General features: G+C 38.2%; 1 protein-coding gene across 2 annotated transcripts in view; it reads right to left on the reverse strand.

Annotated features, from left to right (window-relative positions):
* The window catches only part of map2k5 (mitogen-activated protein kinase kinase 5), a 151,652-nt gene that overhangs the window by 111,447 nt on the left and 15,860 nt on the right, over positions 1 to 24,345 (reverse strand). For both annotated transcript variants that reach the window (XM_061887676.1, XM_061887675.1), the window contains 5 exons: positions 15,321 to 15,390; positions 14,636 to 14,676; positions 3,995 to 4,062; positions 3,851 to 3,899; positions 2,092 to 2,156 (listed from right to left, as the gene is read on the reverse strand). In XM_061887676.1, the coding sequence (XP_061743660.1) occupies positions 2,092 to 2,156; positions 3,851 to 3,899; positions 3,995 to 4,062; positions 14,636 to 14,676; positions 15,321 to 15,390 (293 nt within the window). The remainder of the gene's footprint in view (positions 1 to 2,091; positions 2,157 to 3,850; positions 3,900 to 3,994; positions 4,063 to 14,635; positions 14,677 to 15,320; positions 15,391 to 24,345) is intronic.

A 24,345-nucleotide genomic window follows, 5' to 3' on the forward strand; every position in this document is an offset into this window, starting at 1 on the left:
CATTGGGAAAGCAGGAAAGGAGTGCCTACCTTGTCATAACTTTAGCTCCTCAGTAATACACAATATTTGTCAGTGTCTAGCCAGTGAGGACGCACCTTCTCTATTGGGTATTGTTTAGTACTATAGACCAATTATGTCTAATGCTGTCATAGCTTAAAGCCTCAACTGGTTTAATATATACATATATTAATAGACACAATGTATGTACTTATGCATTTACTACATGTACTTATTTTAGTATTTAATTGTAACCACATTTTTTTATACCTGGATTGAAATATTTAGCAGTGAATGATCAAGAAACCTTGATTATTTAAAATGATGGGACATATATGTTAAGTTTTAATATACATGAGTGGTGGATCATTTTGTAACTGACATTTAGAATTTAAGTGTATTTTTTATATAACAATAAGTTAAAGATGCTCATGGCCTTCATCGACAGGAAATTATTTTCATCAAAGTAAGGTTATAATAACAGTACCAGTCAAATAGAAAAAAGAAAATAATGTGTGCTGCTGAAATCATGTGACCTGCATCTAGTATCAGGCACGTGATTTGAACTTAATGAAAACACTGCAAATAAACCAGGGGACTGGGGGTCATAGGTCCCCAAACCAGGTCCAGGGTGGTGCCCTGGTGGGGACACACAGATGGTTCATCTAGTTATTTACATTATTTAATGTGTTCATTCACAAATTACTTTGGCATTTTGCTTTGATGGCTCTGACATACAGTAAGCCTTCCTGGCAAATCTTTGAGCAGCTTGCATTTTTGTATTTGTTTCTGCTTTAGTGGATTCTGCCTTGGATTTTAAAGCCAATTTCTATCTTTTCGACTCCCTCTGCCCTTCTAACTGCTCCAAAAGCAAAAATCATAAAGAGTACAAACAATGTTTATTCCATGAGCTAATCTTCTTTGTCTGAATAGCCATTTTTTGATTTACAGCACGAAATAACAAATATATTGCAGTCATGTTGTTTATGTTTCAAAATGATTCAACTCTTCAATGTCAATATATAAGCAGTAGATACTAGAAATATAAATTGATTGTTTTATCGCAATTGTGGGAATACGTACTGAACTGTGCAATCTACTAATAAAAGTATCAATCAATCAATCAAAAAAGCAAAACAAAGCATGAATAAAAACTATTCTATGTTACAACCTCATTTGTCATTTTCACATATCAATCCTCAGCAAACAAAACAAACTGAGGTAAAAAAAACTATTCAAGAGAGTTGAATTAGACCTGCTCAGTGACCTTTTGGTTGGAACGTCCGCTCTGAGATTGGAAGGTCGTGAGTTCAAACCCCTGGCCGAGTCATACCAAAGACTATGAAAATGGGACCCATTGCCTCCCTGATTGGCACTCAGCATCAAGGGTTGGAATTGAAGGTTGAATCACCGAATGATTCCCGAGCGCGGCCACCGCTGCTGCTCACTGCTCCCCTCACGTCCCAGGGGGTGAACATGGGGATGGGTCAAATGCAGAGGATAATTTCACCACTGTGTGTGACTATCGTTGGGACTTTAACTTTTAACTTTTCTCCCTGCCTTCTAGGCATCACTGTTTATCGATAAAAGTTGTGCAATGTGTGAAAAATTTCAACAAACCAAAAATAAAAACTTAAAAGACTGACAGTATTGCAGTAAATCACACTCTGTTCACTCCCTTTAAATTTGCACAGAAGAACATATTTTTTACAGAACTATATCATTGTGCAGCGTCTCATGCAGCATTTTAATTGGGGTTACCAATTGTCTTTTTTAGTCCTATTTGTTTTACGTTGGGTCAAGGGGGAGGAGTCGCAGCCACTCTTTACCGTGTAACTCTTGCTTAGTATACTTCCTCGCCCCGGTATAAACTTTTTGCCTGCCTAACGGAATTGTTATTGCGACATCCAACGGAACCATTTAGAACAGCAGTTTATTTCATTTAAAAATGCAGCTAAATTTTACACTTCGAAAACTCATCTCGTGGGCTGGATTGAACCTGTTCGCGGATACATTTCGGCCCGCTGACCGCATGTTTGACATCACTGTCCTAGTGACTACTATGATTGATCGTTCAATGTGAGCTACACTTACTTGTAGACCGTTCCTCCATTTCCTTGCCCAAGCTGCTCTTGATATTGAATATCTTGGGCATTTATCTGCAAAGTAAGAATAATGTGACATCTTACAGCAGGCACCGATGCAACATAGGACAGTAATTCACAACAAGTTTGTCATTTATAATGGAAAACAATCAATGGACTGCATTGACAAGTAAAGTATGTTACATTGAGGTTTATGATGTGTATGTTCTCTTAAACAAGCATGACTGTCAACAAAATACAAATTTAAAAACACATTACTACTCTCCATTATCAAATGTGAAAAAGTAATGAATCATGCATTTGTCTGACAATACATTTTTGTTTAAATAAATGACTGAATGAGCTTATTTCAGTTAATAACAAGTTATAAATAAACTGCAGAGCTTAATATCTTAGGTATTAAGTATTAGGACGAGACCAAACATTTTACACACCGAGAGCAAGCAAGAGAAGGCATGCTAATAGCTAGGCTAACTAGAAACGATAGAATAAATAAGTGCATAGTAAAATTTAAGAAGAGTAGATGGAATAATGTTGCAGCAAATATAAAGCAGCTATTAAAAAGGAAATTAAGAAGTAGATTAATAAGAGTTAGAGAGATGATAATATAACAACAACAGTTGGTGTGTCAGCATTGTTGCAGTCAATTGACGACTTGAGAGAGGAGGGCAGATTGATCCATGACAAAGTGGTGTTACAAACAAGAGTAGAATCAGTATATGATGGATACTGGTTTGATTTTATTATTATTTGTATTTACTCACATTAATTTTTGGTTTGTTTGTTAATGTTACAAGCTCAGAGAATAACTCCCTGGACGCAGGGCTTTGAGAGCAAAAAATAATTTAATGGGTACCGTATTTTTCAGAGTATAAGTCGCACCTGCCGAAAATGCATAATAAAGAAGGAAAAAAAAAAAAACATATATAAGTCGCACCGGAGTATAAGTCGCATTTTTGGGGGAAATTTATTTAATAAAACCCATCACCAAGAATAGACATTTGAAAGCCAATTTAAAATAAATAAAGAATAGTGAACAACAGGCTGAATAAATAACCAACTGAGAAGGTGCCTGGTATATTAACGTAACATATTATGGTAAGAGTCATTCAAATAACTATAACATATAGAACATGCTATACGTTTACCAAACAATCAGTCACTCCTAATTGCTAAATCCGAGGAAATCTTATTCGTCTAGTGTCTTAGGTGAATGAGCTGAATAATATTATTTGATATTTTACAGTAATGTGTTAATAATTTCACACATAAGTCGCTCCTGAGTATAAGTCGCACCCCCGGCCAAACTATGAGAAAAACTGCGACTTATAGTCCGAAAAATACGGTAATAGTAGTTTTTGATTTTGTTAAATTATTTTATAATATTGATTTTGCTTTGCTCAAACAATTGTAAGTAACAAAAGACAAAAAATAACTTGTTTAAATATTCTTCTCACACTGTTTAACTGTCAATAGCACATTAAATATATTGAAAGATGTAGAGTTAATATTTGTGATCTGTATTTATATCGTCACTTGTGGATAATCGAATCCGAACCGGTAGTACAATCTGAATACCAATTTGCAGTTTACAGAGAAAAAAAAACAAACGCGTAGAAAATGCCATGAGCTGGAATCGCATAGAATCAATACACAAGAACAACTACTAAAGATCATGTGCTGCGGTGAGTCGCTACAGGGTATAAAAAGACAAACAATGACTTCTAGTTAAACTAAAACACACTCACTTGTCCATTTGTTAGGATACGCTTCAGCTCAGCAGACGATTGCTTTAAGCTGAATTAAAAGCACACACAGTCATAATGACATAAGAGTCTCAAGATCTTGTTTAGCTGAACTTTGATGATGCGCAAACTGTGCCCTGAGCTTACCTGTTGTTGGCCATAGGGTCTGTGAAACCATGTGTGCAGTCATTGCCTGGGTTAGGCCGTGTATTCACCTACATTTGTGCAAACATACACATGGTCAAGGTGGATACAGTGTGATCACACTTTAAAATACATGATTTTTGATTAAATAGTTTACAATAGCTCCAATGATGAAAAGCTTCAGGAATTACAACAGAAGCATATGGTTATGGTCAGATGTTTACACACAAGTCATCATGGGCATCACAAGTCAAAATTATACAGTGTCTCCGGAAAGTATTCACAGCCTTACACTTTTTCCACATGTATTCACAGCCTTTGCCAAGTGAACTCAGGGGCATCTTTATTCAACTGATCATCTTTAAAGATGTTGCTCCAGTTTGATTGGAGTCCATCTGTAGTAAATTCAGTTCTTCGGACATGATTTAGAAAGGCACACACCTGTCTATGTATAAGGTCCCACTTGACATGGCAGAGCATAAACCAAGAATGAAGTCGATTGAATTGTCAAAATGTAGAAAAAGTAAAAGGCTGTCAATATTTTCCAGGTGGACTGTGCATATAGGTTCAAATATATACATGTACAACCACCGTAGTATGAGGTCAGGTGCATTTTTTAGTCAAGCATACGCATCTAGCATAATTCTGGCAGACAGAACTAGTAGACATAATTTAAGTGACGTTTGGGAGGTTGGAAAGGCTCTTCCAGAAGCTTAATGTGAGTTTGCATTATTTATTCCAAAAACAGTTTCAATATGTGTTTGGGATCATCAACTGGATTAAATGCCACTCGCAAGTTGTGACTTCACCAGAGGCACACAATTATAGCTTTTAAAAAGTATTAAATATATACTTTGAATATAAATGTAATTTCCCCCTGCAAAGAGTAATGAGTTAATAATTACTAATGTAATAGTGCTCAAAAATTAATATGATGTTCAATGTATGCAAACTTCTGATTGTACAAAACCCCAAACCAGTGAAGTTGGCACGTTGTCCAGCCATCCATCCATTTCCTACCGCTTATTCCCTTTGGGGTCACGGGGACGCTGGTGCCTATTTCAGCTACAATCGGGCGGAAGGCGGGTTATACCCTGGACAAGTCGCCACCTCATCGCAGTGTAAATCGTAAATAAAAACACAATACAAAGCATTTTTAACCTATAGTCAATTGAATAGACTGCAAAGACAAGATACTTAATGTACGAAGTGGTAAACTTTGCTATTGTTGTCAAATATTTAGGTCATTTGGAATTTAAATCCTGCAACATGTTTCAAAAAAGCTGGCACAAGTGGCAAAAAAGACTAAGAAAGTTGAGGAATGCTCATCAAACAATTATTTGGAACATCCCACAGGTGAACAGGCTAATTGGGAACAGGTGGGTGCCATGATTGGGCATAAAAGCAACTTCCATTAAAATGGTCAGTCATTCACAAGGATGGGGCGATTGTCACCACTCTGTTAACAAATGCATGAGCAAATTGTCGAACAGTTTAACAACAACATTTCTTAACCAGCTATTGCAAGGAATTTAGGGATTTTACCATCTATGGGTTCAGAGAATCTGGAGAAATCCCTGCAAGTAAGCGGCAATGCCCATGACCTTCGATCCCTCAGGCGGTACTGCATCAAAAACCAACATCAGTGTGTAAAGGATATCACCACCTGGGCTTAGGAACACTTCAAAAACCTCTGTCAGTAACTACGGTTCGTCGCTACATCTGTAAGTGCAAGTTAAAACTCCACTATGCAAAGCGAAAGCCATTTATCAACAACACCCAGAAACACTGCCAGCTTTGCTGGGCCCGAGCTCATCAAAGATGGACTGATGCAAAGTGGAAAAGTGTTCTGTGGTCTGACGAGTCCACATCTCAAACTGGTTTTGGAAACTCTCGGCGTCGTGTCCTCTGGACCAAACAGGAAAAGAACCATCCGGACTGTTATAGGCGCAAAGTTCAAAAGCCAGCATCTGTGAGGGTGTGGGGGTGTATTAGCGCCCAAGGCATGGGTAACTTCCACATCTGTGAAGGCACCATTAATGCTGAAAGGTACATACAGGTTTTGGAGCAACACATGTTGCCATCCAAGCAAATTGTTTTTCATGGACGCCCCTGCTTATTTCAGCAAGACAATGCCAAGCCACATTCTGCATGTGTTACAACAGCGTGGCTTCATAGTAAAAGACTGTGGGTACTAGACTATCTTGCCTGTAGTCCAGACCTGTCTCCCATTAAAATTTGTGCCTGCATTATGAAGCCTAAAATACCACAACGGAGACCCCGGACTGTTGGACAACTTAAGCTGTACATGAAGAACGTATGGGAAATAATTTCACCTGAAAAGTTTCAAAAATTGGTCTCCTCAGTTCCCAAACGTTTACTGAGTGTTGTTAAAAGGAAAGGCCATGTAACACAGTGGTTAAAAAATGCCCCCATGCCAACTTTTTTGCAATGTGCTACTGCCATAAATTCTAAGTTCATGTTTATTTGCAAAAAAAAAATAAGTTTTTCAGTTCAAACATTAAAGATCTTGTCTTTGCAGTTTATTAAATTGAATATAAGTTGACAAGTATTTGCAAATCATTGTATTCTGTTTTTATTCATGATTTACACAACGTGCCAACTTCACTGGTTTTGTACATACTGAAAAAAATCGAGTTTTTCATGTATAGTGGCCTAAAATGTATGAGATGAAAAAGGTCGTACAAGAAATAAAACAGGGATAATAGTGATATCAATATTAAAACTGACACAATTTGTCATTTGCATCTTTTGTGTGGCAATTCTAGCCAGAAGAAACCCGTTCCACAAATTAATCTGGAATATGAATAATTACAAGGTTTAACAGGAGTTGTGTGCAATTACATATAATGTTCTAAACATCTGGGAAAATAAGACAAAGGCACAAGGAACAATCACGTTGAGACAATAAAATGTCATCCTCCACTGAGGATGATTTTCCTTTCATTTTTTCATGCGGATCTATGTTTACTCGAAAGACATGAAAGAATAGACAAGACTTTGTACGGGGAATACTGAAAATTACTCTTTTAATTGAGGTCAAAAGGCAGGTGTGTTGGGTCTACTAAAGCGAAGGGATTCTCTCTTTAATTAGTGCCCAGGAAGACCTAATTTAAACAGCACACAAGACTCCCCTCAGCCAATTACTTTTATATTAACATAGGGGAAAAGGGGTGAAAGATTACCAAAGGTTTTTGGAAAACATCGTCTTGTCATAACAGACCCTTGACTTTGGTAGTTGAGTAGTTAGAGCCGAAGCTACACAGCAGATACAATGTATGTAAGGCATGGCTGTCCAAAGTGCGGCATGGCGGCCATTTGCGGACCACAGCTAATTTCTTACGGTCCGTGGCACATTCTAAAAACACTTACTAAAGAAAAACATAAACAAAAAAGTGAAAAAAAAAAGCAAACAGGTGTATTCAGAAAAAAGTTTAAAAGCTGACGCAAATATAAACAAAGATGACATACATCATGTTTATTTATTTCATTTTAAAACATCAAATATTGTATTAGTTTTAAAAATGAAAAGTATCAAAATGGCCTATGCATCCTTTGAGTTATTTGGGTGTAAAAGTATGACAAGGACGATATCAGGTAATATTGTTGAAAATGCAGCTGAGATAGGCTCCAGCACCCCCCGCGACCCCAAAAGGGACAAGCGGTAGAAAATGGATGGATGGATGGATGGATAAGAAAACGTGAATGGGATACGGAAAATGGCCTGCCAAAAGTAAATTTGGATTTCCGCAGAAAGAGAAACAGAAAGGGGGCGTAGATTGGTGTCTGTGATGCTTGTCTGTGATCCTCTCTTCCTGTTTTTAAATCTCTCTTAAAAACATTCTTTTATTCCTTTGCTTTTAACACTAAGTGATATCCATCCTGCAATGGCGCCCCATTATACACCTGCTGTTAACCTGTTTCTATGTTTTATTTATTTATTTTTTATCATGTTCTGTTTGTGTTGTGTTGTTTGCTCGGTCCTCGTATTATCTTTTAACCTGTCCATTGTACAGCACTTTGGCTAAATTTTAAATGTGCTTTATAATTAAAGTTGATTTGATTTGATTTGATTTGATTTGATGTTCCAACTCTGTAAAGTAGATGGGAGTGTAACTTTTCCACCTAATACGCACATACCACAACTGACCTGGCTGCGCATTATAACGCATCATTGATACAATGATACATCAGACGTACAATGACGTGTAAATTATCTTTAAAATGAGTGAGCATTTGTATCAAGTCCAGAAAACATCCATCCATCCATTTCCTACCGCTTGTCCCATAAATCAAGTCGGGCTGTGTTTTATTGTCAGTTTCCCAAATCGGTTTGATTTTGATTCATGAGGTTTTAAATTGGCCATGCGATGAGTTGGTGACTTGTCCAAGGTGTACTCCGCCTTCCGCCCGATTGTAGCTGAGATAGGCACCAGCGCCCCCCGCGACCCCAAAAAGGGACAAGCCGTAGGAAATGGATGGATGGATGGATTTGATTTTGATTCATGAGGTTTTAAATTGGCCCTGCGATGAGGTGGCGACTTGTCCAGGGTGTACACCGACTTCCGCCCATTTGTAGCTGAGATAGGCACCAGCGCCCCCCGCGACCCTAAATAGAATAAGCGATAGAAAATGGATGGATGGATGGATGGAGGCTTTAAATTGATAATTCGGATTAAATTCAATTTAATTTCATTTACATTTATATATTGAAAATGTCTCAGATCTGTTACAAAAATGTAGTGTTTTTTTCTGCAACATAGTTTAAACATTCTTCAAAGTCTCAAAAGTGCAATTTTAAAATAAGAAAGGAATTGCTCGTGGAAGTGTACTGTAATTTCCGGGCTATGGAGCGCACCTGATTTTAGGCCGCACCCATCTAATTTTTGGACAAGTTCTAGTTTGTTCATACTGTATATTGGGCCTAAACGTCAGTTAGCCGCAGGTGTACAACAAATTCATTAATTCATTCATCAAAATACGGTGCTTGTAACGTGGCATAAAGTAAACTCAGGGCATTCAATCGTTCGCAAACGGACTGTTTGGTATGTTTTAGAACAGTGGTTCTCAACCTTTTTTTAGTGATGTACCCCATGTGAACATTTTTTAATTCAAGTACACCCTAACCAGAGCAAGGCATTTTTGGTTGAAAAAAAGAGATAAAGAAGTAAAATATAGCACAAAGTCATCCGTTTCTGATGTATTAAATTGTATATTAGTGCAAAATATTGCTCATTTGTAGTGGTCTTTCTTGGACTACTTGGAAAAAAAGATTTAAAAATAACTAAAACTTGTTGAAAAATAAACAAGTGATTAAATTATAAATAAAGATTTCTACATATAGAAGTAATCATCAACTTAAAGTGCCCTCTTTGGGGATTATAATAGAGATCCATCTGGATTCGTGAACTTAATTCTTAACATTTCTTCACTAAAAAAGAAATCTTTAACATCAATAATTTATGGAACATGTCCACAAAAGAATCTAGCTGTCAACACTGAATATTGCATTGTTTCTTTTCACACTTTATGAACTTACATTCATATTTTGTTGAAGTATTTTTTCAATAAATATATTTATAAAGGATTTTTGAATTGTTGCTATTTTTAGAATATTTTTAAAAGATCTCACGTACCCCTTGGCATACCTTCAAGTACCCCCAGGGGTACGCGTACCCCTATTTGAGAACCACTGTTTTAGAAGACCCTTCACCTCTCATCCAAGTCCTTCATTAGTTCATGCCTATTGTTGTAGATTGGTCAGATCTAGTCTTAGACTTAGATTGGGTGGATCAAGTTTTACAATTAGATTGGTCAGATGTAGTCTTAGCCTAAGATTGGTCAGATCCGGTCAAGCGGATGGTGCCAAAACCCCAATTATTTATACTCCTACATCAGGAGTGTGGGCCTGGGCAAAAATGTTTCCTTTCTATCGTAGTGAGAAAAACAACTGTTGAGATGCAAACAAGCAGTACTACTGTCAATGCAAACAACAGTCGTTAGTGTAATTTCCCCTCGTTAGCACTGAGGTATTTATTGTGTAGCAGACTGATCACTGCGAATCGATCACTACCAGTCCAAAATAGTCAGAATCACCCGCATTAGCTTTTCATTCAATTGAAAACAAATTGCCCAAAGGAGTATTTGTGGCCATAATGTCTACCCAACTCCTGTTATTTGTTGTGTTTTTGGCTTTTTAAGCAGCTTTTGACACAAACTTATCTCGGATTTTGACTTTTACATTGCATACCATTGACTTTCACCGCAATGTTTACAGATGCTTCCTACCTAAATAGCTCCACATCAGGGTCCTAAACACTTAATATGTTTCCATCCACTAGCTTCAAGCATGCATTAAATTGATCATTCTGGAGCCACAAATCGCTGAACTTGCACTTACCCATCTTATGCATGTAATTCAGCTTTGCTGTCGGCTTTTGTACATTTTTTTAAGCGGCTATGCTAAGCTGTAACAACACACCGCTGCGTTAGCACGGCCCCCTAACTGGTGGTGTGCGAGTAACTCTGACGACAGTAGTTCGGTTTTGTAGTTAGGTTATAGCATCCTCAAAAATCCAAACATTTAAAAGCAACACTAAAGTTTATGCATGTTTTAAATAAAAGTAACACAAATACATTTTTAAGACCTTTCGAAATCTTATTCAAGACATTTTAAAAGATTTAGGAGAATTTTAGACATTTAAAGGCCTACTGATATGAGATGTTCTTATTTAAACAGGGATAGCAGGTCCATTCTATGTGTCATACTTAATCATTTCGCGATATTGCCATATTTTTGCTGACAGGATTTAGTAGATAACATCCATGATAAAGTTCGCAACTTTTGGTCGCTAACAGAAAAGCCCTGCCTTTACCAGTAGTCGCAGACGATGACGTCACCCGTTGGTTATTAATTGAACAAATTGCAAAAGATTCAGCAACACAGATGTCCAAAATACTGTGTAATTATGCAGTTAAAGCAGACGACTTTTAGCTGTGTGTGTGCGCAGCGCTAATATTTCCTAACAGTCCGTGATGTCACGCGTACACGTCAGCATTCAGCGACGTTTTCAACAGGACACTTCGCGGGAAATCTAAAATTGCAATTTAGTAAACTAAAAAGGCCACATTGGCATGTGTTGCAATGTTAATATTTCATCATTGATATATAAACTATCAGACTGCGTGGTATGTAGTAGTGGGTTTCAGTAGGCCTTTAAAGGCCTTAAATTCAAAAATGTTGGATTTAGAACTTTTAGACCCTGAGGATACCCTACAATAAAGTGGTGTGTGTGTGTGTTGTCGTTCTTCACGGACGGGACATGCGCCACCATACCAGCAAGATCCATAAATTAGCCTCAACATTATATAAAGTGCATGGGTTCAAAGCACTGGTAAAAAGTAGTGGTTTATGATAGTTTAAAAAAATATTAAAGACACGTATTCCAATCAATCTTTTTATGGATCATGTTTAACTCTTCCTAGGTTCTTAAATAGTTTTTTGTTATTTTCTATTTTAACAAGGCAGGGTACACCTTGGACAAGTCACTACTTCATCGCAGGGCCTACACAGCTAGATAGACAAGCATTATTAGTCTCTCAAGTTTAGGTTTTTATTCATTTATTAATGTATTATTTACACTTTATTTTAACAGATATTTTAAAACATCCATTCATCTATCCATCCATCCATTTTCTACCGCTTGTCCCTTTTAGGGTCGTGGGGGGTGCTGGAACCTATCTCAGCTGCATTTGGGTGGAAAGCGAGGTACACAATGGACAAGTCGCCACCTCATGGCAGGGGCAACACAGATAGACGGACAACATTCACACACTAGGGCCAATTTTTAGTGTTGCCAATCAACCTATACCCCAGTGCATGTTCTTGGAGGTGGGAGGAAGCCGAAATACCCGGAGGGAACCCACACAGTCACGGGGAGAACATGCAAACTCCACACAGAAAGATCCCGAGTCCGGGATTGAACTCAGGACATTCGTATTGTGAGGCACATGCACTAACCCCTGTTCACCATGCTGCCCATTTTTTAAAATGTTTTATACAATTATTTTAGATGGCGGTAATTTTAGTTACTCTCCAGTACCATGCTAAGTTTTTCTTATTGTCAATAGTACTGTGTGGTATGTGTGTGCATGTTTTCTTTTTTGGTAAAAAGCACTTTGTGTTGCCACTTTGCTGTGCATGAACAATTCTATATAAATTAAGTTTTATTGACTGATTAAATTAAATCAAATTAATTAAATAAATAAAAATAGATAGATAGTATTGAAGTAATCAATAAAGTATCATCTGTCTATCTAAATGATTGACTGATTAGATAGACAGATGAAAACTGAAAGTCAGGGTTTTTGTATTTCAACATTCCATCACTGCACATTCCATTAAGATACTGTTTCTTCAAATGAAAAATAATAACAGCAAATGTAAGCGATTCTACTGGGAGTCTTATTTTGGTAGCGCAGTCAGACAGGATGTAACACACAGCAATTTTATGTTAAGCCCAGAAGAGTGCGCTAGGTTTTTCTTCCGCACATGACACTGCTCCATGTGGAAGATGAATATGTAAACAAAAGTACCTGCCTTTCTTCAGCTGTGATCAATACTTTCAGTTACAAATATAAAAAACCATAACAGTCTGAGTCAGATGTTTACGTTACACGATCATAACAATGCACGAGCCGGAACTGGCAAGTGCAGCTGGAAATGTTTGCCAATCCACAGTTGGTGGAGAAATGACCCAATTTCAATGGTCAAATCAACCTCATAACCTGACATTGACTAAACGTTGGCAAAAAGCATGTTGTTCCAACGTTGCATTTGTGTTGTAAAATACTAGTGAAAATTACCAAATTTCAACGGTCAAATCAACGTCAGAACCCAACATTGATTAAATTTCATCAAAAAGCATGGTGTTTAGACTGCTCTACGTCAGGACCTAATTCAACAAATTCTCAAAATGTTTTTAATGTATTGTGCCTGCTGGGACTCCAATATTCCCCATTGTAAGCAGACTTTTGATCGCATGTATTCAATATTTAGAATGCAAAAAAAATAAAACAACATCATCCATCGTCATGGCTCTAAAAATTATTGAGAACGATAAGCACAATTCCAAAAGTGCAGTGTCAGGCTTGCCCCTGACAGTTTGTTTGTGTTTTAGTTTTTTCCTCTGTGTGTGTAGTATTTCCTGTCAGCGCTCTTATTTTGTCTGTTTCCTGTGTTTCTCCCTGGGCGCTGTTTCCCCTCAACTGCGGCTGATTGGCACCTGGCCACACCTGGTGTCAATCAGCCCACTCCTATTTAAACCTTTCTTCCCATCCAGTCTGGGCTTGATTATTCTGTCAGAGTTTGTTGGTGACGAACCCCAAAATGCAGAGAAGATGGCAGGTATTTTGCAGGTAAACATGATTTAATTTATCACTAAAACAAAACCAAACAAAAGGGATACAACAAAAGGCGCATACGAGGTGGATAACAAACTTGACTAAGAACAAAAACACTTACTGTGACACAACGGAACTATGGCATCAACAGAGTGACCAGAAGTAGACAAAGCTACAAGCGACAAGACAGGTAGTGGTGACATTGACATGACACGACAGGAGCGACAATAATCCAGCCCAGACTGGATGGGAAGACAGGTCTAAATGGGACGGGCTGATTGACACCAGGTGGGGCCAGGTGCCAATCAGCCGCAGCTGAGGGGAAACAGTGCACAGGGAGAAACACAGGAAACAGACAAAATAAGAGCGCTGACAGAAAATACTACACACACAGAGGAAAAAACTAAAACACAAACAAACTATCAGGGGCAAACCTGACAGCAGTTCCCCTTTAACGGAGCAGGCCGCCCGCCGCTGGTACAAAACCCCATTCAGCAGCTACAAAAGTGGGAGTGCCAAAATACAGACAACCGTAACATAAATTGTGCACCGAGGGACCCCGTATCCATTCACCTCCCAAAGACACGCCAAAATAATGGAGGTAATAACATTTCATAATTGGCCAAAGATATATGTCCTATTTATACTGTAAGCAGTAGAACTAATGTCTTCCTTTGCATGTGCCTTTTGTGCATAATCTTATTTTTTGTACTTGCTTGCACTTTATAATCGCACCCTGCAATGGAATATTTACTTTACTTAGCCCTTTGTATCAAATTCACATAGTATGTGTTCAAAATAAACAGTACAATAAAATATGTTTTATTAACAGTAAATTCGTAATCATGATTTCAGTATTGATGAAAATAATAGTTTTTATCATTTTGGCCATAATTGTTCATTCAGCCCTACCTTAATTGTAAGCTCACTTTTGCTAGTGTTTTTTTACAAGTTAAAATGCACAAAAAAAGAAAAACATGTGTGTGCTCATAAGGATTGTGAATGATGGACACAATTCCAAAAAATCAACAACAAACAAAAAGCTCTACCAGAGTTACAGTATTTCCCATCTATTCAATTTTAAAAAACAACAGACTAGAAGTAGAGCCTTGACTGCAATTGACATTTCAATAAGTGGAACACAGTGTTACCAATCCATTCACTTTGAGACCCCCTCCTCATTCTGTGTAAGGCAGCTGAAACAATTATTGAGATAGGTACCTTCAGGCCATGTATGTTCCGGATCCCTGGAGTCTTGCCGGCTGAAACGGTAATTGACTCGATTGAAGAACACATCACTGGGCCATTTACAAATGCATCAATTCAGTTTTATAAAGGGGAAAAAAAAAACATGAAATGAGGGTTACTTTGAAATTAGCTAAAAACAAGAAGAAGATTGAGCTGCTGTCCTCTTGAGAGTGTGGAAGAAAAAACTGTTACACTGAGATACATGAATATGAGTGAGAAAAAGATGCATGTGATAGAGCAGAGTCAGAAAATAAATGTATATGTCACTAAGCCCTTGGGGGTTGTTTAAATTATGTGTATGAATTACAGATGCTGTGAAACCGAGTCATACTGCCCATATGATGAACAGAAAAACTAAGATAAGAGAGCGGCTTTGACTAAATCAAGCAGTTAAAACACCCTTGAATATGTGCTAAAATACCAGCTTTGTATGCGTCTGACAAAAATGAGCACCTTCATTTCTATTTCATTTCGCAGTTTTGCTTAAAATTCAAGTGATTCACCTACTGTATATCACCTAAGTGTGTTTCATGGAATCCAAGCGCCAGTGTGTACTGTACCTACAAAATTGAAGCTGATCTACTGTTAACTTATTAATTATACATATCAAATGTCTTTCATGAATTTGCATTAATGATTAATTGCAAGCACTCAATACCTCGTGGAAATATCTGTAGAGGATCTGGCAGCTGTCCATTCATGCGCTGTTCATTCATTGTGCTGCAGTACTGAAGGAGAAGTAAAGTCAACATAAGCCAAATATGAAACAGGAAAACCGAATGTATGATGATTGTCCTCTTTTCTGACTTATAAATGTTGGATACTTGTGTTAAACCAGTGGTTCTCAAATGGGGGTATGTGTACCCCTTGGGGTACTTGAAGGTATGCCAAAGGGTATGTGAGATTTTTAGAAAATATTCTAAAAATAGCAACAATTCAAATATCCTTTGTAAAATGTATTTATTGAATAATACTTCAACAAAATATGGATGTAAGTTCATAAAATGTGAAAAAAAATGCAACAATGCAATATTCAGTGTTGACAGCTAATTTTTTTGTGGACATGTTCCATAAACATTGATGTTAAATATTTCTTTTTTCTGAAGAAATGTTTAGAACTAAGTTCATGATTCCAGATGGATCTCTATTACAATCCTCAAAGAGGGCACTTTAAGTTGATGATTACTTCTATGTGTAGAAATCGTTATTTATAATTGAATCAGTTTATTATTTATCAGCAAGTTTTTAGTTATTTTTATATCTTATTTTCCAAATAGTTCAAGAAAGACCACTACAAATGAGCAATATTTTGCACTGTTATACAATTTAATAAATCAGAAACTGATGACATAGTGCTGTATTTTACTTCTTTATCTCTTTTTTTCAACCAAAAACGCTTTGCTCTGATTAGGGGTTACTTGAATTAAAGAAATGTTCAAAGGGGGTACATCACTGAAAAAAGGTTGAGAACCACTGTGTTAAACAATGCCAAAACTCTCAAATCATGAGATTCATGAGTTTGTAAAGTAGCTTGACTGCAATGGGCAATTTTTGAAATCACAGATTGACATGTAAATATGTGGTCATCTTTGTACATAATGCTGTCAGCCATGACGACCTCCTCCCCCTATGCTAAGTCGACTCAGCCGAGATTGCTGCCTGAAGTTTCTGGTGTCATTGCTTCTCGTTTAATGTTCTTCAGCCTATTCCGATAAATTATGTTTATTTGTCCGCTGCGTTTGTTGGAGATGGGTCACTACAAATCTAGCAGTCGCAAAACTCCCACATAGGGCTGGGCGATATATCGATATAAACAATATATCGCTGGTTTGTCTCTGTGCGATATAGAAAATTACTATATCGTAAAATTCGAGTATACATTCTCACGCAGTTGCTTTTAGCTGCGGGCATTACACTACAGGCGTTTCTCACTCCTTCTCGCCTCTCCTTCTCACAGACACGTAAAACAAGCCCGCCTCCTTACAAACCCTGTTTCCATATGAGTTGGGAAAATGTGTTAGATGTAAATATAAACGGAATACAATGATTTGAAAATCATTTTCAACCCATATTCAGTTGAATATGCTACAAAAACATATTTGATGTTCAAACTGATAAATGTTTTTTTTTTGCAAATAATCATTAACTTTAGAATTTGATGCCAGCAACATGTGACAAAGAAGTTGGGAAAGGTGGCAATACATGCTGAAAAAGTTGAGGAATGCTCATCAAACACTTATTTGGAACATCCCACAGGTGTGCAGGCTAATTGGGAACAGGTGGGTGCCATGATTAGGTATAAAAGCAGCTTCCATGAAATGCTAAGTAATTCACAAACAAGGATGGGGGGAGGGTCGCCAATTTGTAAGCAAATTGTCGAATAGTTTTAGAACAACATTTCTCAATGAACTATTGCAAGGAATTTAGGGATTTTACCATCTACGGTCTGTAAAATAATCAAAAGGTTCAGAGAATCTGGAGAAATCACTGCACGTAAGCGATGATATTACGGACCTTTGATCCCTCAGGCTGTACTGCATCAAAAACCGACATCAGTGTGTAAAGGATATCACCACATGGGCTCAGGAACACTTCATAAAACCACTGTCAGTAACTACAGTTGGTCGCAACATCTGTAAGTGCATGTTAAAACTCTACTATGCAAAGCGAAAGCCATTTATCAACAACACCCAGGAACGCCGCCGGCTTCGCTGGGCCCAAGCTCATGTATGATGCACTGATGCAAAGTCGAAAAGTGTTCTGTGGTCTGACGAGTCCACATTTGAAATTATATTTGGAAACTGTGGACGTGGTGTCCTCCGGAACAAAGAGGAAAAATAACCATCCGCATTGCTCTGGGCGCAATGTTCAAAAGCCAACATCTGTGATGGTATGTGGGTGTATTAGTGGCCAAGGCATGGGTAACTTACACATCTGTGAAGGCACCATTAATGCTGAAAGGTTCATACAGGTTTTGGAGCAACATATGTTGTCATCCAAGCAACGTTATCATGGACGCCCTTGCTTATTTCAGTAAAACAATGCCTAGCCACGTGTTACAACAGAGTGGCTTCATAGTAAAAGAGTGCGGGTACTTTCCTGGACCGCCTGCAGTCCAGACATGTCTCCCATCGAAAATGTTTGGTGCATGATGAAGCGTAAAATACGACAACAAGACCCCGGACTGTTGAACAACTTAAACTGTACATCAAGCAAGAATGGGAAAGAATTCCACTTTCAAAGCTTCAACAATTAGTTTCCCCAGTTCCCAAACGTTTATTGAGTGTTGTTAAAACACAGTGGTGAACATGCCCTTTCCCAACTACTTTGGCACGTGTTGCAGCCATGAAATTCTAAGTTAATTATTATGTGCAAAAAAAAAAAAAAAGTTTATGAGTTTGAACATCAAATATCTTGTCTTTGTACTGCATTCAATTGCATATGGGTTGAAAACGATTTGCAAATCATTGTATTCCGTTTATATTTACATCTAACACAATTTCCCAACTCATATGGACACGGGGTCACATACGTGTAGCGTCATACGCTCTCACCGAGCAGAGAGGTAGCAACATGGCTAACATTAGCTGAGGCAGGTGGCCCATGCGGAACGGAGTGAGTTGAGTGACATTACAAGAGAGACAAGGTGCGAAACTGATCACAAATGGAGGAAGAACAATTGATGCCCAAAAAAACAGCAGGGCGTCCATCATCTGGCGGTAGTTTGGCTTCAAGCGGGAAGATATTCAGCAGACAACAGCAATATGCAAAGTATGCAGCCGAAATGCTACTACAAAAGATAGCAGCAGTACTAATTTGTTCTTTCATTTAAAAAGTCACCCGCGAAAGACTGAAGAGTATTTAATAAATACAGTTTTGGTCATGTGACTTAGTTGTGATTTCCCTCTGTGCATGAAAGTTTAAAAATAGCATATATTAATGCAGTATGAGGAAGAATATTTTAATGTAGACACATAGAATCATCATACTGCTTTGATTATATGCATTAAGTGTTCATTCAAGGCTAAAGAAAAATATCGAGATATATATATATTGTATATCGCGAAATGGCATACAAATTTTGCGATATTAATAAAAGCCAATATCGCCCGGCCCTACTCCCACACTACTCGTTGGTATGAGGAAGCAAAAGACAAGGCAGGATAAAGTATCGTTTTCATCTAATCGTGGCATGCGCAAAATAACATCAACTTGTGACATGCAGTGACTTAAATGCTACTAAAAGTAGCATTTTTATATGTAGCTAGCTGTGTATAGATAAGAGGTTTACCTAATGTTGTGATTGGTGAATCTCTGGACATTGGAGTCACAATTTATAAACCCCTCATCATACAAATGTTTGCATTTACGAGCCACAAACTGAATAAAATGTACTTTGTTGTACGAACTTGACTCATTGTATGAACGTTTCATTCACCCGTTTTGTGCCAGGCATTGCGGGTGGGTTTATTAATCTCTAGGGCTCACTCAGTCAGCAAAGTAGTGCTGTCGTTAGCTACTGTGCCCATTGCTATTTTGTGTGCTTTAAAGTGTTTTTTAGCCATTTTATAGAATTTTGACTCAGTATGAGTCAAAAAAAGGAATGAACAAGTGATGTGTGCTTTTGAAACATTCAGAAACTACCCACAGCGTTGTTGACACTGGCCCTCCCTTCTTTCAGTTGTAAGGAGAATAACCAACAGAGAAATGTAGATACAGTTCTGTCATTCCTAATCATTCTAGCAACCTGGCTGTTAAAATTAAGGAGTTCCGTGAGTTTAAACTGAGTGCACCACAGGGTTGGTGATAGTGGCTGTTTATGCATGTAGGCAGGGCGGCAAATAGCTTTTATTGTTGTTTTGGCTTTGTTATTAAACAAAACGTTGATCCATCACCCCCTTGTTATGTTTGTTTGATGTACTGTACTGTATAGTGCATTATATTATGTTCAAAGTGTACTAACTTTAACTCAAATGTGGATCTTTTTCGAGTTTGCAACACATTATTCATATTTACATTGTTTTCAATTCGATTTTGCTTCAATACACAAAATTTTCCATTTACGTACCCTGTTCAAGAACCATATAAATCGTGGTTTGACCGTACTGTCTAAGAAGTTTATTTTTGAACGTGTCTGAAAAAAAATGGCGGCTATATACAGTGGGGCAAAAAAGTATTTAGTCAGCCACTGATTGTTCAAGTTCTCCCACTTAAAATGATGACAGAGGCCTGTAATTTTCATCATAGGTACACTTCAACTGTGGAAAAAAAAAATCCAGGAATTCACATTGTAGAAATTTTAAAGAATTTATTTGTAAATTATGGTGGAAAATAAGGATTTGGTCAACCATTAAAAGCTCTCACTGATGGAAGGAGGTTTTGGCTCAAAATCTCACGATACATGGCCCCATTCATTCTCTCCTTAACACGGATCAATCATCCTGTCCCCTTAGCAGAAAAACAGCCCCAAAGCATAATGTTTCCACCCCCATGCTTCACAGTAGGTGTGGTGTTCTTGGGACGCAACTCAGTATTCTTCTTCCTCCAAACACGACGAGTTGAATTTATACCAAAATGGATACATGGATGATACAGCAGAGGATTGGGAGAATGGCACGTGGTCAGATGAAACCAAAATAGAACTTTTTGGTATAAACTCAACTCGTCGTGCTTGAAGGAAGAATACTTGGTTGCATCCCAAGAACACCACACCTACTGTGAAGCATGGTGGTGGAAACATCATGCTTTGGGGCTGTTTTTATGCTAAGGGGGACAGGACGATTGATCCGTGTTAAGGAAAGAATGAATGGGGCCATGTATTGTGAGATTTTGAGCCAAAACCTCCTTCCATCAGTGAGAGCTTTGAATGGTTGCCCAAATACTTGTTTTCCACCATAATTTACAAATAAATTCCTACAATGTGAATTCCTGTATTTTTTTTTTCACATTCTGTTTCTCATAGTTGAAGTGTACCTATGATGAAAATTACAAACCTCTGTCATCATTTTAAGTGGGAGAACTTGCAAAATCGGTGGCTGACTAAATACTTTTTTGCCCCAATGTAGATATATTTTTAACAGTGTACATTTTCAAAAAATAAATTATGACACTTTTGGAAAGGGCGATTCATGGAGAGTGTCATTGCACCAAAGTGAAGGCCTCCACACAAGAACTGTTTGTAAACAGATTAAAAAAGGGGATATAAATGTGACCGTGGAGCAAAATCCACACCAAAGTATATCCAAAACATATCATATAGACCACAAGAAAGAATGTTTGATGTAGATTAGAATCATTATAGGTCAGCTTTAGCGTTTCATACATAAAGCACTAACTGACGCAGAAGTGTGCTAAAACTACACCGAATCAAATCACAACCTCATAAAACGGGGAAGTATTAATTTTGGTGGATTAAAAATATGTAAAAATGCTCAAACGGCATCCAAAGTGTTTCCCAAATGTGAGCATGCTGTGTTGAAATCTGTCGCTGAAGAGGACTAATGCCCCACGGGCTTGTTCTGAAAGAGTGTAGCATTAACCCTTTTCTCCTCCAGGTCAACAGCTCACCAAACACTCATATCCTACAGGACTAACACGTGTACACACACTCGGGAGCCACTCCGATGCTTGCCAAGCCAATGCAATAATTGATGTTTCTGTTAACCAAACCATCTGTTTAACGGAGAGTGTGTGGTTTTGTGAGTCTATGCACATGAGCGTGTTTGTGACTCCTTCCTTCGGTTGGAGGCTTCAAATCAACAACAATTAACACGGTGACCTTACTGCAGTTAAAAATCGCGACAATGTTCAAATTGATGTAGTTTTATATACACGTGTTAATTGCATCTTTTCATTCACAATTCAGTGTGAACTATCAAGTCATTCCAAAGATATGTAAATTTGTCTCTCCCATTGTGGGGAAGGATGGAGGACGATGGGCCCGGTCGGATGGGAATGGATCAGAATGGCTACCCAAGTGGCACAGCTGTTATTAAAAGGCCTATTTATCACTGTCAGATCCCTCCTCGCTTCTAGCTCTGTGCTGATGCCCTACAGCATTCTCACTCGTCCACTTCTGAACAATGGGCCTAATACCAAAAACATGCTGTACGTGTTGGGGGGCGGGCTCCGCGTACCTTTAATTTTCCGCTCAGCTAGCTTATTGATTAAGGCAGCAATTACCGCTAAATCTGTGCAAGGTGTGTTATTAAAAGACATTCTCCATTGTTGGCCAATAACTAAACTGTGTCCGATCCCGAACACAATCGCTCAGCCTAAAGGGACAGGAGCAGGGAGAGGGTCTCATCATCATTAGCAGGCTGAGGGGTGATGGGAGTGAGAATGGTGGAATTAGAGCCATTACCTCCAGGGGGAGCTGATTGAGGAACAGATGAGGTCACATGTTTTTTTAGCACCTGACAGAGGCCAGTCTTTAACTTTGAACAGGGGCATCTGTCTTTCAGTGTGTCAAATAATGATAAGGGATGCCTGCAAGACTAGTAGTAGGTCTCACAGGAGCATGTAGCAATCAGTGTTCTCGCTGATGGGGGATAGGTTCCACAATAAATGTCCTCTACAAACAAATGTTAATGAACTGCAGAATGTGAGCATTCATTTCAGCACCTAATTTAATGTGTCTTTTAACAAGTGTCGTATTTTTACGAATAACTTGATCTACCCCCGGCCCCCCTTGTTTTTCAGAGAGTTAAAGGCCTACTGAAACCCACTATTACCGACCACGCAGTCTGATAGTTTATACATCAATGAGGAAATATTAACATTGCAGCACATAAAAATACGGCCTTTTTAGTTTACTAAGGTACAATTTTAAATTTCCCGCAAAGTTTCTTGTTGAAAATGTCGCGGAATGATGACGCGTGTTTGTGACGTTATTGGTTGAAGGGGACATATTAGCCCAGCACCACACACGGCTAAAAGTCGTCTCTTTTCATCGCATAATTACACAGTATTTTGGACATCTGTGTTGCTGAATCTTTTGCAATTTGTTCAATAAATAATGGAGACTATAAAGAAGAATGCTGTTGGTGGAAAGCGGTGGATTGCGGCTGCCTTTAGCACCGAAACAAAGCCTGTGTTTCTTTGTTTGTTGTGAAGCTTTAACACAGAGCGGTCAAGCGAACATGTTTGTCTACGTCAACCAGCACGTTTTTGGACGGGAAAATTGTGATATTAAGTCAGCTCTTACCGGAGACTTCAGCGGATTATGCAACTTCCTCCTGCAGCTCAAAAAGGCAGCTGTGATCTTGGCTACTGCATTGGCTTCTCTGAGAGACACTGGCGTTCACCGCAGCCATCCGACTTTCAGGTATGGCCTTACAATCTCACTAAAACACTATTAAAACAGTAAGCAGAAAAGGGATCTTCCAGAATTACCCTAGTAAATGTGTCTGATGACATCTGAAACGGTCCCACTGCCGCCGCCTGGAGCCGTCGCTTTTTCTTTTTTTTATGCTTCACTAACTTTCCTCATCCACGAATCTTTCATCCTCGCTCAAATTAATGGGGAAATTGTCGCTTTCTCGGTCCGGATAGCTCTTACTGCTGGTTGCTCACATTATAAACAATGGGAGAATGTGAGGAGCCCTCACACCGGTGACGTCACGCGCACATCGTCTGCTACTTCCGGTAAAGGAAACGCTTTTTTATTAGCGACCAAAAGTTGCGAACTTTATCGTCGATGTTCTCTACTAAATCCTTTCAGCAAAAATATGGCAATATCTCAAAATGATCAAGTATGACACATAGAATGGACCTGCTATTCCAGTTTAAATAAGAAAATCTCATTTGTGTAGGCCTTTAGAGAGGCCCTATTATGCAAAACCAAATTTTCCTAACTATTGGTACCTGCTGTTGTGTATTTGGGCTCTGCATAAGTCCCAAAAATGTTTTATCAAACCTTGGAGGCATTGCAGAGATGTATTTATACATATAAGAATCATGCTTTCTATCATATTCACGCAAAAGGAGCCATTAGGAATTTACACAACCTGTGACGTCATCGTTTGGGAAGAATGTTACCAGATAATCCATGTGGTTTAAATGTACCCAGAGCGCAATGCGTTTCCGCCATTGTAGTCCACGCTGCAGTTAATACACTCCTTCTTTTTTTCTGTTATCTTGTTGTGGGGCAGACTTGCTCGTACATGCACATGCATCCTCCGCTGTTGCCATTTCTCATACAAAGTAGCGTATAGTTTGAACTTATTTCTGTGAGTAGTCTTATTACGTAAGCGCTAAAAACAACAAATGTGTCGTGGAGAAGACAGTCAAAGTGGAGGCACGTAAATAGGACAGTCTGTAATGCCTAATCTATACGACATTTTGACAAGGACCACTATTACATATTATGTAGATCATAAAAAAGTGTTTTAAATGTAGAAAAATAAATCATAATATAACCCCTTTAAGTCAAGTGCTTAGCTAGAAAGGGAGAAGCTCCTCCTCTGCTTCAGGCTATGAGGATACAAAAAAAGTAATTTCATCTAATCGTGGCATATGCATTATGACATGAGATTCGACATGCAGTAACATTAATAACTTTTTTACGCACTTTCCGAATCAATTGGGGGAGTGTGAAGGTGTACCTAATGTTTTGACCAGGTGAATCTAATCTTTATTAAGCTTATTTTCAACCTTATCTGCCATAAAAAGATATACATTTT

Source organism: Nerophis ophidion, linkage group LG25 (assembly GCF_033978795.1).
Source record: "Nerophis ophidion isolate RoL-2023_Sa linkage group LG25, RoL_Noph_v1.0, whole genome shotgun sequence".
Lineage (NCBI taxonomy): Eukaryota > Metazoa > Chordata > Actinopteri > Syngnathiformes > Syngnathidae > Nerophis > Nerophis ophidion.